The following is a 15,332-nucleotide window of genomic DNA, read 5'->3' as shown; positions in this document are numbered from 1 at the left end:
CAGCAGACATCTGTTTGGGGGGAACCCTTAAATCAAGCACTTAAGCCCTAGAGAAAAAAATCTTTCATGACCTCCATTTAATGGATGGAGGGATGAAAGCCTCAACCTGCAGGTTTTACTCCTTCCCCAAACCTAACTTCAGGTTTTTGTCCCCTTTTTATGAGCAATAGAAATATGAGATTTACCATACTTACAAGATGAGAGGATCATCCTGCAAGGCTGCAAAGTACAGACTCATTATTATAGAGAATATCTGTTGTTGCAGATGGTTACTACATACTTCTATGAGCTTCCCCATCCTCCAGTCTCTTCACAACTCCCAGAAAAGATATCCAGGGCATGAAAAAATAGCCCAGCACCTCTTTGCCATAAGAGGAGTGATATCATTCCTCCTAGATAAAGATTCGCATTCACTCTATGAAGAGACTGTCCTACCTTGGACTTGAACTGTTTAAACAGATTCATCACCATCAGTTTGAGCAGTCTTACTAGCTATTGTCTCAGGGAATTACTTACCATTGCAGACCTGCAGGATGCCTGCCTGCATGTATTGCATGCCATCAGCAGTACCTCTGGTTCTCTGTGTCAGTGATGCTTACAATGGTTAGGGCTTGCTGTTGGGAGTATGGCCCATTTCACAAGAACCAATGCTCCTCCTGGGCTGAGAGGATATTTTTTCCTAGAACAGATGTGCAGAGCTCCTGTGTGGTCCTCCAGGCATGCTTTAATTAGATGATATTTGAAATAAAATAAATACATATGCTGCTGCACATGCAGGGTTTGGTAAAATTGTTCTGTTTTCTGCTCTTAAAATAATTCTGTCCTACTGTGTTAAGAGAACATGTAGATCCCATCTAACAACAGACTAAATTCATTCACTAAGGTAATGGAGAGTTTTTCTTACCTGATGGATAAGGACATTTTTACTGCCTCTCTCTTTGTGGTGGTTTTATTTTAATTATAGTTATCTATTTTAGGATATATTTTATATTTGTCATATTTCTTTTATGTGCCTCTTTTTAAGGATAGTCACTGTTAGGGTGTAATTTGATTTTTTTTCCTGCATAAAGCTTGTGTGAATTGCCTTTATATCCCTAACGAGTTTAATTCCAAATGGGTATGTCTGATCCTATACCTTATAATTTAAAAAAAAAATTTTTTTTAGTGTAATTGCTATGAGATTTTCAGCTGAGGAAGGTAGTAGGCACCTCAAGATAACTTCCTGGGTGCTCAGCATTTTTTTTTATGTGCTTATGACATTTCTGTGCCTGTTCTAATGTGACCAAAGTGAAAACCCATCTACTTAGAGACTGACCTTATTCACTGAAGAAATACCATTTACAGGTTAAAAAAAAAAATCAATTCTGATGTTGTAGAGTCTGATTGCAAAACCTGTAGTAATTGGCTTTTACAAATGGTAGCTGAGTATTCTTCCTGTTTGAATTTCTCAGAAGTTTAGGGATTTAGAGGGTGTCCTATATTCAGTCAGGGCCGGTGCAAGGATGTTTCGCGCTCTAGGTGAAACTTCCACCGTGTGCCCCCCCCCTGCACCTCCTTGCCCCCCCAAGCACCCCCACACACAGCAGCTCTCCACCCTGAGGCGCCCCCCTTGCGCCAGCTCCCCACCCTCCACCCTGAGGCACCCCCTCCCGCCCCAGCTCACCTCTGCCCCGCCTCCTCCCTGAGCACGCCGTGGCTGCTTCACTTCTCCCACCTCCCAGGCTTGCGGTGCCAATCAGCTTAGGCGCCGCAAGCCGGGGGGCGGGAGAAGTGAAGCGGCTATGGCGTGCTTGGGGAGGAGGCGGGGCAGGGGTGAGCTGGGGCAGGGAGTTCCCCTGCGTGCTGCCCCCCACCTTTACTTGCTGCAGGCTGCCCTCCCCGCGCTCCCCTGCTCCAGCTCCCTCCGCCTAAATGCCGGCGGCGACCGGGGCAGCCGATGATCCGGCCACTGCAGTTGCTGCTGAAGAAAATGGCGCCCCCCCCAATCCTAGCGCCCTAGGCGACTGCCTAGGTCGCCTAAATGGTTGCACCGGCCCTGTATTCAGTTTCCATTGTACCAAGGTTGGAAGCTAGAAATCTTAGGTGGAAGTTAAATACATTGTCTTAGTTCATTATTGTAAAATAATAATTCTGGCCCATCTGAAGACAGCATAGCTAATTGAAGAATTCTCTACAAGGAATTACAAGCTTTGTGAGCTACCATTTGTGGACAGGGGGGAGCTGACAGGCATTGTGATTCTGCACTCTCAGCTTTTGTGGTGGAATAAAGAAAAAATCCTGTTTGGTCTTGCATAAATGCACTTGGATGAGGTACAGGGTACAGAGAACCACTTTCCTTTTCTCCTGCATCCAGGCAGTAGCTGGACAGGATTCCAACAGACTACTATTGAGTGCTAGAAAAATGGCTGCATGCTAATGCACCCAAAAGTAACTGCTCCATGGTCCCAAGAGTGGGTAGTCAGCTGGCTTTTGTGATACGGTCAGGTATATGCCCCCCTGTGTCTATGGTGCCATAGCAGCAGGCATAGAATAAGGGGGGGGGTGTAGCACATGAGCAGTGGTAAGAAGGCTGCTGACCTTCCCCAAGTCCTTCTGCTATGTGGTGTTGGGATGTTTCTTGGATCCTCTGCTAGGTCATTACTGGTCTGGTCCTCTTCCTAAGTACTAATATGAGGCACAGAGTGGCAAGGAAAAGGTTTTGCTTCAAATTAGCAGCACACAAATAGCTGTCAGTGTTTTTCAGGAGTGTTTTAGAAGTTCTGCTAAGAAAAACAGATGAATTGCATAGGTGAAGGAAGGAATAGTGATGGATGTTGTAAATCTGAGGATGCATGTGCAGGCCAGATTTTATACACTCAGGCCTGGATCTACAAAGTTTCAGTAGAAGTTAGGAGCTTAACTGCCTTTGTGGATCTGGGCCTAAATCCCTGCAATGAGGAGAATTTGACTTGATGAGAAAGAACCCACACTTAGATGCTTGTGTTATCATACTCTAAACCAGTTTTGCCTGTTAGGCAAAGGTCCCTGCTGTGGGTCATGTGGAGTTGCATATACCATTGCTGAGCTTCAGGGTCTCTGAGCTGTCTGGCAAATAAGGATGGCTTGCATGCTACTGTATTGTGAAGCCATGGGTTATATTTGTGGACTGCCATTGCACAGAGGGTGCAAAATATAAAGCTCCTTTTGCCTTACACTGCATCTGTGCATCCACACAGATGATGACTACTATATGGTATATTAAAAGCTTTAAACTAATTTTTCTAGCATTATATTATAATATAATAAATATTCTTGAATAAGTGATGGCTTACTGTATATAGATGATTCAACCTCAATATGAATGTAGTAATTTTTGGTAACACAATTGCAAGATGTTTGGAATTTCAGTGGTTTTCTTTTCTTTTCTTTTTTGCATTAAGGGTGGTAGGCATGTTGATTATGTAGTGGATCAGATTGTTGGTAAATTGATTGAGGTTGTGAAGAAGAAGAACAAAGCTGGAGTTTCAGTGAAACCGTTTCAGGCAAGTAGTTTCATATATACTAAAAACAAATACTGAAAAAGAATGGAGGCAACAGTTTTGATAAGTGAATTGATTTCTGTGTTTTTTCAACAGGTGAAGAATCATATATGGGTTTTTGTGAATTGCCTGATAGAAAATCCAACTTTTGATTCTCAGACAAAGGAAAACATGACCCTTCAGCCTAAAAGTTTTGGATCCAAGTGCCAACTATCAGAGAAATTTTTCAAAGCAGTAAGTATGATATGATTTTATGATAGGAACACAGGAATTGCATCCTGGATCAGGTTTTCATGTGTTCCCGAATGAAGTACAAGATGAATTGGGTTATAGAATCGGCATTTTTATGAATCCAGAGACTTCAACAAACAGCAAATGGCATGGAGGGATTTCTGCTGCCCTTCTAGTCTGAGTGGGGGGGCAATAGGCTGCACTGTGCCCTTGCCCAATTTGCATGTGGATTTCATTTCCATGGCTCACCCACCTATGGCAGATTATTACTATTTATGCTGGTAAATTTCTAATACTAAGACAGGCATTCAAAAATTTTGGTAGTACTACAACTCAAAAGGTGGGGGATAGAAAAGAAAAGAAAGGGTAGATTTGGGGTTGTTTGGATGCTAATGTACATGTGATGTTAGTTCCTTGAATATTTTTTAATCATGCTTTTTAAAAATTGTTTAGGGGGAATTTGAAAACCACTGATGGATCTTAGATTGGATTCTTATATTTTACTGCATTATTTTAAGTTAATATGTGAAGCTCTACATCTGTGCTCATGCACAACTTTAATCTATCATTTATAGGCCTCTAATTGTGGTATCGTAGAGAGTATTCTGAACTGGGTCAAATTCAAGGCACAGACTCAGCTGAACAAAAAATGTTCATCAGTGAAGCACAGTAAAATCAAGGGCATTCCAAAACTAGATGATGCTAATGATGCTGGTAAGAGCTTTAATATGATTACTTCATGCCAAGAAGTTTATTATGTTTGTAGCTTTAATTTTATCAACAATTGTTAAATCACTGTTAGATGCTCTAAATCTGTTTTACACAAGTTTGTAAAGAGAGTTTATCATTATGTTAGAAGTATGAACTGCATACTTCTCTATGCAAATTTTTAATGATCAGTGAAGGAAAGGTGAACTCCTTAGTGTTGTAATTACAATTGCAGCTGTCAGTCTGATGCTAAGACTACCAAATGATTTATGGTAAGGAGTTAATAGTCCTGATTTAGGATTTGTTTTATATTTAGAGAGGTACATCACTATAAGTAATGTGTCCAATATTCTATTTTTTTTAATATATGTTAATATTCACTGAATACATAGAAATAATAATTCATTGTGATTAGGTAGCACCATGTAAGACAGCTGAGGAGGCTTTGTAATCTCTTTTCTGAACATTTTCCAGATTTTTAGCCACAGAAACCTCGAGAGAAATTGTTCCATCACTTGGGATTAGTGTTTTTTAGGTAGGGATGAGATTTTAGGGACAGAGAAAACAGTCTGGCCTTTGGGTATTTAGTATAATTTGATAACTGATCTCTTTGCACCAGAAACAAACCATTTTGATACACTTTAGCTTCCAAAAATTGCAGCCCAAGCCTGAATGTCTACACCACAATTAAACAGCCCCTTAGCCTGAGCCCTACGAGCCCAAGTCAGCTGTCACAGGGCAGCTGTGGATTTCTAATTGCAATGTAGACATGCTCTTAAAGTCCATCTCTTAAATTTTCAGAGCCTTGTTCATTTTTGAAATACAGCTGTTCAAATCATCAGATCCAAAAAGGCAACCTGCTAAGTCAGCGAGAGACTCATATTACTGTGAGGAATCTGAAGAGCACAAGGCCTCTCCCTTTTCTTAGGAAGTTATATACACCTCTACCCCAATATAACACAAATTCGGATATAACGCAGTAAAGCAGTGCTCCAGGGGGGCGGGGCTGTGCACTCTGGTGGATCAAAGCAAGTTCGATATAACACGGTTTCACCTATAACATGATAAGATTTTTTGGCTCCCGAGGACAGCGTTATATCGAGGTAGAGGTGTATGGCTTTTTTTGAGGATTAGTCATTTTCTCCAGCCTCTGAGAGGGTTGTTGGCATCTGACGAATGGATTAGGCTCCAGAAGAGTGGAACTAACATCTGGCCTTCCTTCCAGGAAGGATTCCGATGAAATATATAAACTATTTGCAGCCCTAGCAGTGAAGGAGGAATAAGAGAGAATCATCTTGTTTTAATATGTTAATGCTTTAGGATGAATGAGAACTGCTTGTGGAGAAGTCCCATATCTGAGGCTTTTCCCTAGGCAAACAAGTATTCTTGTCTTGTTGTTCTGCTTCTGTCAGATGGAGGCAGAACACTTGGATTATGGCTTGGTACCAGATTAGATAGAGGGGTAACCAATACTTTGATCCACTGAGCAGCTTCCATGTGTTTGCGCTTTTGCATGTGGTTACCCAGTCCAGACTTGTGGATTCTGTGTGTATGAGAAAACCAGATGTAATGAGGGCCAGTGGAAGATGAAGTTACTTGTATAAAAATTATGCAGATATATGGGGGGGGGATGAATAACCCATCTTTGGTGTATATATGCATATATAAATGTATGTCATTTGTAGACAGTGTAGGGTTGCAAGACAGCCACCCAGAAGTGGCTATTCAATCAAAGATATAACAGCCACTGCTCCTCTATTTTCCTTATGCAGGAGTTTTGGGTCCCTGGATTTGTGTGAGACACCTCCACCCTCTTCCACTGCATCCATCTTCCCCTCCACACCAGCCTATTGCTGGGATGAGAACCTCCTTAAAGGAGGAGTGGGTGGGGAGGTTTCTTCGCTCCTACTGTGGAGCTTAAGTGGTATGGACGGTCTCACATCATGAGTGATATTCATCCTGTATTGAAGAATTATCTATCATTTTGGTTTAGGGAGAAAACTGGTAATTTAGCACAAACATATTTTCTGTTTGCTTTGTTTCCTGCCTTTTTCCCACCCCTCCCCAGGTGGCAAACATTCTTTGGACTGCACGTTGATTTTAACAGAAGGAGACTCTGCCAAATCTTTAGCTGTATCTGGCTTAGGGGTAATTGGACGAGACAGATATGGGGTATTCCCACTCAGGGGTAAAATTCTCAATGTTCGGGAAGCTTCTCACAAGCAGGTAAGTAGTACTGCCAACCCCCAAGGTTAAAAAATCTTGTCAGCTTCAGAATATATAATGGCTTAAAAATTGTGAAATTTTTGGTGTGTCTTTAATGTTTGAGCCTTCAGAGTTCGCATTTTCAGAAGGTTCAGCCGATGTGAGAGCTAGAAACTTACTTTTTCATTGAAATCTGAGATTCCCACCTAATAAAATGACTTTTGGAGACAGGACTTCCAGAATATACAAAATATTGCAAAACTTGTGATAAAATAATAAGAGTTGGCAACAATGGGTAAGGAAGAACAGCACCTGAACTAAGAGACTCTTAAATATGGAGAACTTTTGGTATAGCTGACGTAATATTAAACAAATATCAAGGTATCAACTTATGATGCTTTTTTTACCCCATGCTGAATCTCTGCTTTTTACACAGATTATGGAAAATGCAGAAATCAACAACATTATCAAAATAGTTGGTCTGCAGTACAAGAAAAGCTATGAAGATCCAGAATCTCTAAAATCCTTGAGATACGGAAAGATTATGATCATGACTGATCAGGTTAGTTTGAGATATACAGGTTTTAAAAACACATAACTAAAATATTTTAGTATCAGAGGGGTAGCTGTTGCATTGCAGGCGGGCCGGATAAAGCACAACAACCAATATGATTGCAAGCTGAATCATTTATTATTTACAATGCATCATATTATATAGGCTTCTCCATATTAGCAAACGTCAGACACACCAACATTACATTGCTGCTGATTGGTTCTTTGTCTGATACACACACTTTTCACATGCATGGCCCTTTGCTTACTGGTTTCCCATTTCCCATGCAACTTATCTGATCCCAGTTAGGCCACCTGGCATTTGCCTCGCTCTGGCAGTTCCCTACTTTCTCATAACAACTTTATCTAACTCCTCTATTCTTGTTGTGCTGCTGCTGTAACTTTCCACCAAGGCAGCATAGGAATGATGTAACCCGACATCTCCCCCTCTTTTCTTTAAAAAAAAAGAAAAACATCCAATAAACCTCTTCAAACTTCATTGCAAAGAGCGTACAAAACAGGGAAATCACTTCATCAATTAAATCATTTACAGTAATACAATTGCATCCTAGCTTACTTCTAAATTCAAAGCTATTAACAGCTTAAAATTTTTTACTTTTAACTTCTACTTTTAAACACAAACAAAAAAAAAATCATCACTTACAATGCCCTAAAGCCTAATACAATTTCAATTTCATAGCACTATATACATTCTTCAGCTAATACAGCAAAATTATTCATAGCCAAACAATTACAAACTAACATCTTTACCTAAATTTATTACAAACATTTAAAAACACCAAAAACTTTTCTTTTAGCATTTTACAAAATTCAACTGCTGTTCCCTCTAGCAATCACAGAGTTAACTTTTTACTCTGCCTAACATTACTCGCTTATAGTTAATTACCTTTTCTATCAACTACACCCTCAAGGTTATCAACCAGTTTTCCAAGCTTGTTGTCTGTTGCCCGCCGCCTGGGCCCGATCCTTTTTTCCTCTTCAAGTTCTCTATCTATTGCGTGCCTGCCTGGGCCCGATCCAAAGCACTTTACATAAAGGTATTTTGGGTCACATAAATTCAAAGCCATTCTCCCAAATTACCTAAATTTATGCCTAAATAACACACAACTCCCCCCTTGAGAATACTCAACAAACCCTTTGGCTGAGTTTTCTCAAACTTGAAAAACAAAAAACAATTAAACTCTAAAAAGCTGGGGCAATAATTCCACCATCATCCTCCCCATGAACCCGGCAGGGTTCAGTATGTAAAAGCCCTCACCCCCCAACTCAACTGGTTTACATGCTGGGGAGGGGCACTGCAAATACTCACACTTCCAACCAAACAGTATCCAAATATATCTCTACAACCCCAAATCAAATGGTACTCCTAATATATCTGTAAGGGCAGTGGGCTATCCTGGTGCTCAAAATCACTCCGAATGGCCATCAACTGGCCATTCAAAACTTCAAACATACTAGCTCCCACGGCAATGCTTTCTCAGCCTCAATAAAAGAAGGACATATCATTTACAATCCAATTAGGAAGAGCTACCATAATGGGGGGGGGGCAATACATGCTAAAAAAAAATATATATCCAAAACACAGGGCGCAGCCTGTAAAATAAATCCCAAAATCCAATTAACATCACATTTCTCAGCAGAAGTCCCAAATTTCTTCCTGCCAGTGTATAATTCTTTGCTTCTTCACCAGGGTCAGTTCTCAATGTCTTTTTAGTCAGAAATTTCTGGACTTTGGCAATATCAACAACGTGAATGTTTTTTCTTCTTTTCCACCACCGTCGTGGATCAGCTTCTACGGGGGAAATAATCAGGACGTGGGGGCTGCAGCGGACAAGGGAGAAATTAGCCAGCACGTTACCTTGTCCTTTTTTGCTGCTGTTTAAAAGCACAATGAAACTAAAAAAAAATTAGACCAATCATCAGTAGGAAAATTCTCCTGATGTGAAGGGGTCTTTTGCAATAAAAATCATGGGTCCAGTCAGTCTCCTGGTTGCAAAAATGGCAGGGCTGCTAAAATCTTTGGGCAGCTCTTCCATACCTGTGAAAGGAGACAGCTAACACATTCCATTAGTGCCTGGCAGGATTTTGCAGTTTTCATTAGCTTTTTGGGGCGGTTTTTCAGCTCTCATTAGTGTGAGCTGTGAGCAATATGTCCTTGACCGGGGCCAAAAGAAAAAAAATGAGCTGTCTTCGATTAACTCATGATGTTCTTTTACTTTCCCTGCTTGGCTTCTTTTAAACTGTAAATCCTGTGTCAGAACACCCAGCTGTTGCTGCTCATACCGGAGAAGCATAACGGTTTTCCCGGCACTGTCCCAGGCTCAGACCAGCCAGCGTGGGACGCCTTCCCCGGGCTCCTGCCAAAACAACTTACTTGCTTGTAGGTCCAAACGACCTCCGGGGCCACGGCACGAGCCTCTGCCTGCGCCGTGCACTCCAAAGTTTTCCCGTCCAGGGCTCGCTTGCAGCGGAGCACCTCCTCGTCCTGTGCCCGAAGGCCGGTCGGGAGAAGCCTCCCCAACTTCCCCTCTCTTCTTAATAAGTAAATCAGTGCAGCAGGGGAAATTCTTTCCCCCTGTCGGTTCATAATGTGCAATAAAGGCTTCTGTATTTTCTTCCTTGTTTTACTCCATACTTGACTCAGGAAGAAAGCTTCCTTATCGCCCTGAGTCACCGACTCCCAAAGCTCGGAGCGTAGCCGCTCCCAAACAGTTTTATCAAAGACTGTATTTGGTTTAACGAAAAGTCCCCTTCTGTGTCCCCACCGCAGCGGGCGGGATAACATATCAGAGGGGAGCCTTTCTCCCTGCCGCTTCATAATGTGCAATAAAGGCTTCTGTGTTATCTTTTCTTCCGCTGATGCAGCGGTTCCCATATTAGCCGCTCACCTCTGAGCTCAGATGCGCCTCTCCTTTGGACGCCCGGGGGCCGGCCCTTCTCCAGCACTCCCCGCCGCGGCTCTTCCGCCTGGAACAGGCCACCGAGACTAGGCCACCGACACTTTCAGCATTCGATACGAATTACGTCAGATAGGCACTCCCCGCCTCTGGGCTCAGGCTCCTGGCCGTTCGCCTCTGGGCTCAGGCTCCCGACACTATCATGATTCAATACGAATCACGTCGGAGTCACCATTTGTTGCATTGCAGGCGGGCCGGATAAAGCACAACAACCAATATGATTGCAAGCTGAATCATTTATTATTTACAATGCATCATATTATATAGGCTTCTCCATATTAGCAAACGTCAGACACACCAACATTACATTGCTGCTGATTGGTTCTTTGTCTGATACACACACTTTTCACATGCATGGCCCTTTGCTTACTGGTTTCCCATTTCCCATGCAACTTATCTGATACCAGTTAGGCCACCTGGCATTTGCCTCGCTCTGGCAGTTCCCTACTTTCTCATAACAACTTTATCTAACTCCTCTATTCTTGTTGTGCTGCTGCTGTAACTTTCCACCAAGGCAGCATAGGAATGATGGAACCCGACAGGTAGCCATGTTAGTCTGGATCTGTAAAAAGCGACAAAGAGTCCTGTGGCACCTTATAGACTAACAGAAGTATTGGAGCATAAGCTTTCGTGGGTGAATACTCACTTCAGACACATGTGGTGGAAATTGCCTGGGGCAGGTATAAATATGCAGGCAAGAATCAGTCTAGAGATAACGAGGTTAGTTCAGTCAGGGAAGATTAGGCCCTCTTCTAGCAGTTGAGGTGTGAACACCTAGGGAGGAGAAACTGCTTTTGTAGTTGGCTAGCCATTCACAGTCTTTGTTTAATCCTGAGCTGATGGTGTCAAATTTGCAAATGAACTGAAGTTCAGCAGTTTCTCTTTGGGGTCTGGTCCTGACCCCTTTTTGCTGCAGGATGGCTACCTTTAAATCTGCTATTGTGTGTCCAGGGAGGTTGAGGTGTTCTCCTACAGGTTTTTGTATATTGCCATTCCTAATATCTGATAAATGGGCCGCACATGCACTCTCCCTGTCTCAGGCCTGCAGTGGCAATTAACTGGTGCTGTGCGGCCTCCTTATCCCCCAGTTCCTTCTCAACAGCCCTTGGTTCGAGTTGGAGCTCCAGCAGTGCGCTTGCTCGCCTTACCTCAGACTTAGTTTAGTTAGATTAGTCAAGTAGTTTAGCGTAGTTAGCTTAGTTGGTTAAGAACCTTTTATTTCTTTTTCTCCTCATTTAAAAAAAATAGGGGAGAAAGCAAAAACACCACATTTATTGAGAATGCAGTAGTTAGCATATGCTTTTCAAACACACACACACAATGCATGCACACAGAGTCCTGCCAGTTGATGTTTATAGTTACCAGTCCAGAGTCTGGATCAATCTAGTGGCCAGCCAGATTGGTCGAGAGTGGAACTGGGCTTTGTTGGTTGTGATCCGATGCTCCTGTAGTGGCAAGATGAACCCAAAGTCCCATGGCAAAGCACCCTGTTCTCTGTTGAAGTCTATGGATTTTGCTGTGTCAGTTTCTGACCGGTTACTTCTTAATTGGAGTTATCTTTTGATGTAAGCATTCCAAAACATCTCCGAGGGGGTCATCCTGTCACAGATCTGATTTAATCAGTTATCTTTAGGGGTGCCAGCCTTACCTCAGGGTCATCAATATGCCTTTTCTTCATTATGGATGTGCGTTGATGGTTCCCTGGTGTCATTAAGTCTCTTCACTCCTTCCTTGACCATCAGGCTATAACAATGGCCTTCACACCTTACATTTTCCTGATACATGCATTCCTCATTCACACAAACAGTCTTTTACAGAGACCTTTGAGAGCAAAAGACATTGTAAATTAAGCCTTCCTAAATCTTATAATCAAAACAATTCACACTGGGGCCCAGGCCTTCAATGTTCCTCTAATCTCCTTAACATAGACACAATACAAAATCCTGCCTCTTACTAAACCTTAAAACAAAGAAATGTATAGTTAACTAGAGTGCCTAATTTGTAATACATATAGGAAACCATAGTAGACATTTATAATTTATCCTAAAACAAAAGAGTGACCATAATCAGCCATAAGGATTGTTCTGGTCTGTCCCTGCCTTAACATCAGTACAGACACTGGTAGCCTGTCAGATGCATTTCTACCAGTGTCCCAGAGGGTCATTCCCTTCTGCTATTCAAAAAAGGTGGCTGGCAGGAAGAAATCAAATCATACATTCATTCTCGTAGTACAATTATAAAATCCTGCCCCTACGCTGGAACCTGTTCAATGGGGACCATTGGCGATGGGGCAGGTCAAAACCAGGTGGGCAAATTGTGGGGTTGGCGAGGGAGGGACTGGTTGGGGATTATAATAGATATCCATTCCTCTCGCCAGAGTGTTTCCGCCCTAACATCCTGGCATGGTGGATGAGATGATAAGGGCAGTGTGATGGTGAACGTGCAGCTGGTGGTTTAAAAAGATCATTGTGCAGCAGCAGGCTTGAGTTGGCGCGTACTTTCTCCAGTAACTTGCCCGTGCCAACCTCTCATCTGATATGAGGAGGAGCAATATTGCTCAGAACTGGAAGCCATGGGAGTGGAGTCGGATGCAGGGTGCCGGAGATGATACGCATGGCGGCATGTAACTGCGTATCCACCAGTTTGGTGTGTGAAGATCGGCTCCATACTGGTGCGCTGTACTCTGCCACCAAATACAAGGTGGCAAGAGCTGACTTCTGCAGAGTTTGAGCACGAGCACTCCATGACAAACCTGACAGTTTGCTAAGAAGATTGTTCCGCGTCTTAACTTTAGCTGCTGTCTTCTTCAGGTGGGCATGGTAACTCAGTGTGCGGTCTAAGGTCACACCTAGATAGACCTGTTCTACTTCATGCTTCACCTTCTGACCAATCAGATAAACATTCAGTTTTCAGGTTGCGCTGGCATGATGAAGATGGAACAAACTGGAGACTGTTTTTATGATGATTGGCTGGAGGCGCCAAGTCTTACAGTGGTTAGCTAATTTTATCATGTCCCGGTTTAAGGTGGCATCAAGCTTGTGGAACGTCCGGGCCTGGGTACCGCAACATATGTCATCTGTGTAAATGAACTTTCATGACTCCATTGCTGGCAGGTCATTGATGTAAAGGTTGAACAGGGTTTGAGAAAGCACAGAGCCCTGGGGTAACCCATTGCTCTGTCGTCTCCAAGCACTCATCTCCTCCCCCATATGGACTCTGAACTGCCTATCGTGGAGGAACAGTTCAACGACGCCTGTGATCCAAGGTAGCAGGACCCACGATACCTTCACGAGCAGGCCAGTGTGCCATACCGTATTGTATGCTGCTGTTAGAGCGATGAAAACAGCGCCTGTTTTCAAGTTTCTCTGGAAGCCATTTTCAACAAATGTTGTCAGCACAAGTACTTTGTCGTATGTGCTACAGCCTTGGCGAAAGCCTGCTTGGTCAGGGCTCAAAATTCTCTCCATGTCGGGTAATATGCACTGTAGGACCAAGCACTCCAGAGCCTTGAAGCACACCGACAATAATGATATGGGACAATAGCTTGATGCTTGACTTGGGTCCTTTCCAAGGTTTTCCAGGAATTCTGGAGATACATCTCGATATAACGTTGTCCTCGGGAGCCAAAAAATCTTACTGCGTTATAGGTGAAACTGCGTTACATTAACTTGCTTTGATCCGCCGGAGTGCACAGCCCTGCCCCCCTGGAGCGCTGCTTTACTGCATTATATCCGAATTCATGTTATATCGGGTGGCGTTATATTGCGGTAGAGGTGTATATTGTCATAGCCCACACCTGTTCCACACTTGATGCTACCCAGTGTCTGTTCCAGCTCTGTTACAATGAATGGTTGTGGGCAGCTTCTGATCTGGTGTTCATGTTTAAACATATGCCATTCGTTCCTCACTTGTCTTTGCACCTGTTTCTCCAAAGGTGCTCTGGTCACTTTAAGTAGGTGTCCGGCTACCTGGTTGGGTGTCAGTGAGGGTCAGCAGAGTGTAGGTGGCTGCTGCCCTGCTCCAAGGTGTCAGAGCAGACTCCAGCACTTGCATCTAGAGCGGGTAAAGCTCATCATCTCGGTCATCTCCTCACATCTGGCTCAGCGAGCAGTGTCCAACGATTCAGTCAGATCTGGGTCACCAGATGCCTCATACTGCTCGAACAAGGCAGTGCTCTCTGCATCGAGACAAGGGATGTAGACCGGGCGGCAACCACGTGGGATGGCTCTGCAGCCTGCTTTATAGATAGCACCACAGAAGCGACGGTAGGTCTCATTTACCAAAATATGCCGGACTGGTTTGTTACCACACTCTTCTCCAGGACTTCCCGGTATCTTTCAGAAGTTCCACTACTTCTTTTTGGAACTCTTAACAACTGGAAATTGTAGCCCGATATGGATCAGCAACGGTCTGTGTTGGCTGCGTGGGAAGGTATCCAAAACTTGGCATGTTGCTGGCTGAGTGTCCATGAACTGAAGTGACCCAGCACAAGTCAGAAGAATAGTGACGATCCCATCTAGAAGAATGGAATGTGCCTCGCTGCTTAGCATCATGGATAAGGGCAAGGTCGTTTCGAGATGCCTAGTCTTCAAGTTGTTCACTGTTGGTGTCAACCTCCTGATACCCCCCACTCTGTGTGATGGCTGTTGAAGTCTCTGTCGTAGACAGCTGGGTGTGGTAGGCTTGGTAGAATCTGTTGGTTCCAGCTGACGCTTGGAGGCTTGTATACATTTCCCAGTCAGAAACCACCAACCTGGATGGTATCACAGAATTTAGTAGACATCAGCTGAATGGCATCTGCAATATCGGACTGAACATATGTGGCTCGGCCGTGCTTCGAGTGTGCCACATGGCTCAGCAGGTCGAAGCTGTCGATACTGTAACGCCCAGCTTCGGCAGTTGCCACGAATAGTCATCTGGGACTACATACTGCTACAGTGAAAGGCAATCATCCATTAAAAATCTGTGGCTTTATATTGGGCTGATCACAACTTGTTGAGTCACTGGAGAATGTATCCCTTGATGTATTCACCACAAGAAAGTGTACAGGATTCCATTGGGAAGGGAAGCTGCTTCTTGTAGCAGTGTGCTACACTGTAGGGTGCTTCACTGTAGGTATGCTTGCGCTGCCTTGTGCCTT

General features: G+C 43.4%; 1 protein-coding gene across 3 annotated transcripts in view; it reads left to right on the top strand.

The window, feature by feature from the left end:
* TOP2B (DNA topoisomerase II beta) overlaps positions 1–15,332 on the top strand; it is a 127,119-nt gene that overhangs the window by 66,146 nt on the left and 45,641 nt on the right. For all 3 annotated transcript variants that reach the window (XM_039523125.1, XM_039523124.1, XM_039523126.1), the window contains exons 9-13: positions 3,420–3,521; positions 3,615–3,752; positions 4,325–4,463; positions 6,526–6,683; positions 7,099–7,224. In XM_039523125.1, the coding sequence (XP_039379059.1) occupies positions 3,420–3,521; positions 3,615–3,752; positions 4,325–4,463; positions 6,526–6,683; positions 7,099–7,224 (663 nt within the window). The remainder of the gene's footprint in view (positions 1–3,419; positions 3,522–3,614; positions 3,753–4,324; positions 4,464–6,525; positions 6,684–7,098; positions 7,225–15,332) is intronic.

The sequence above is a fragment of the Mauremys reevesii genome, linkage group 2 (assembly GCF_016161935.1).
Source record: "Mauremys reevesii isolate NIE-2019 linkage group 2, ASM1616193v1, whole genome shotgun sequence".
NCBI classification, from domain to species: Eukaryota; Metazoa; Chordata; order Testudines; family Geoemydidae; genus Mauremys; species Mauremys reevesii.
The sequence above is the reverse complement of the archived record's forward strand: the minus strand, read 5'-3'. Positions and strand labels throughout refer to the sequence as shown.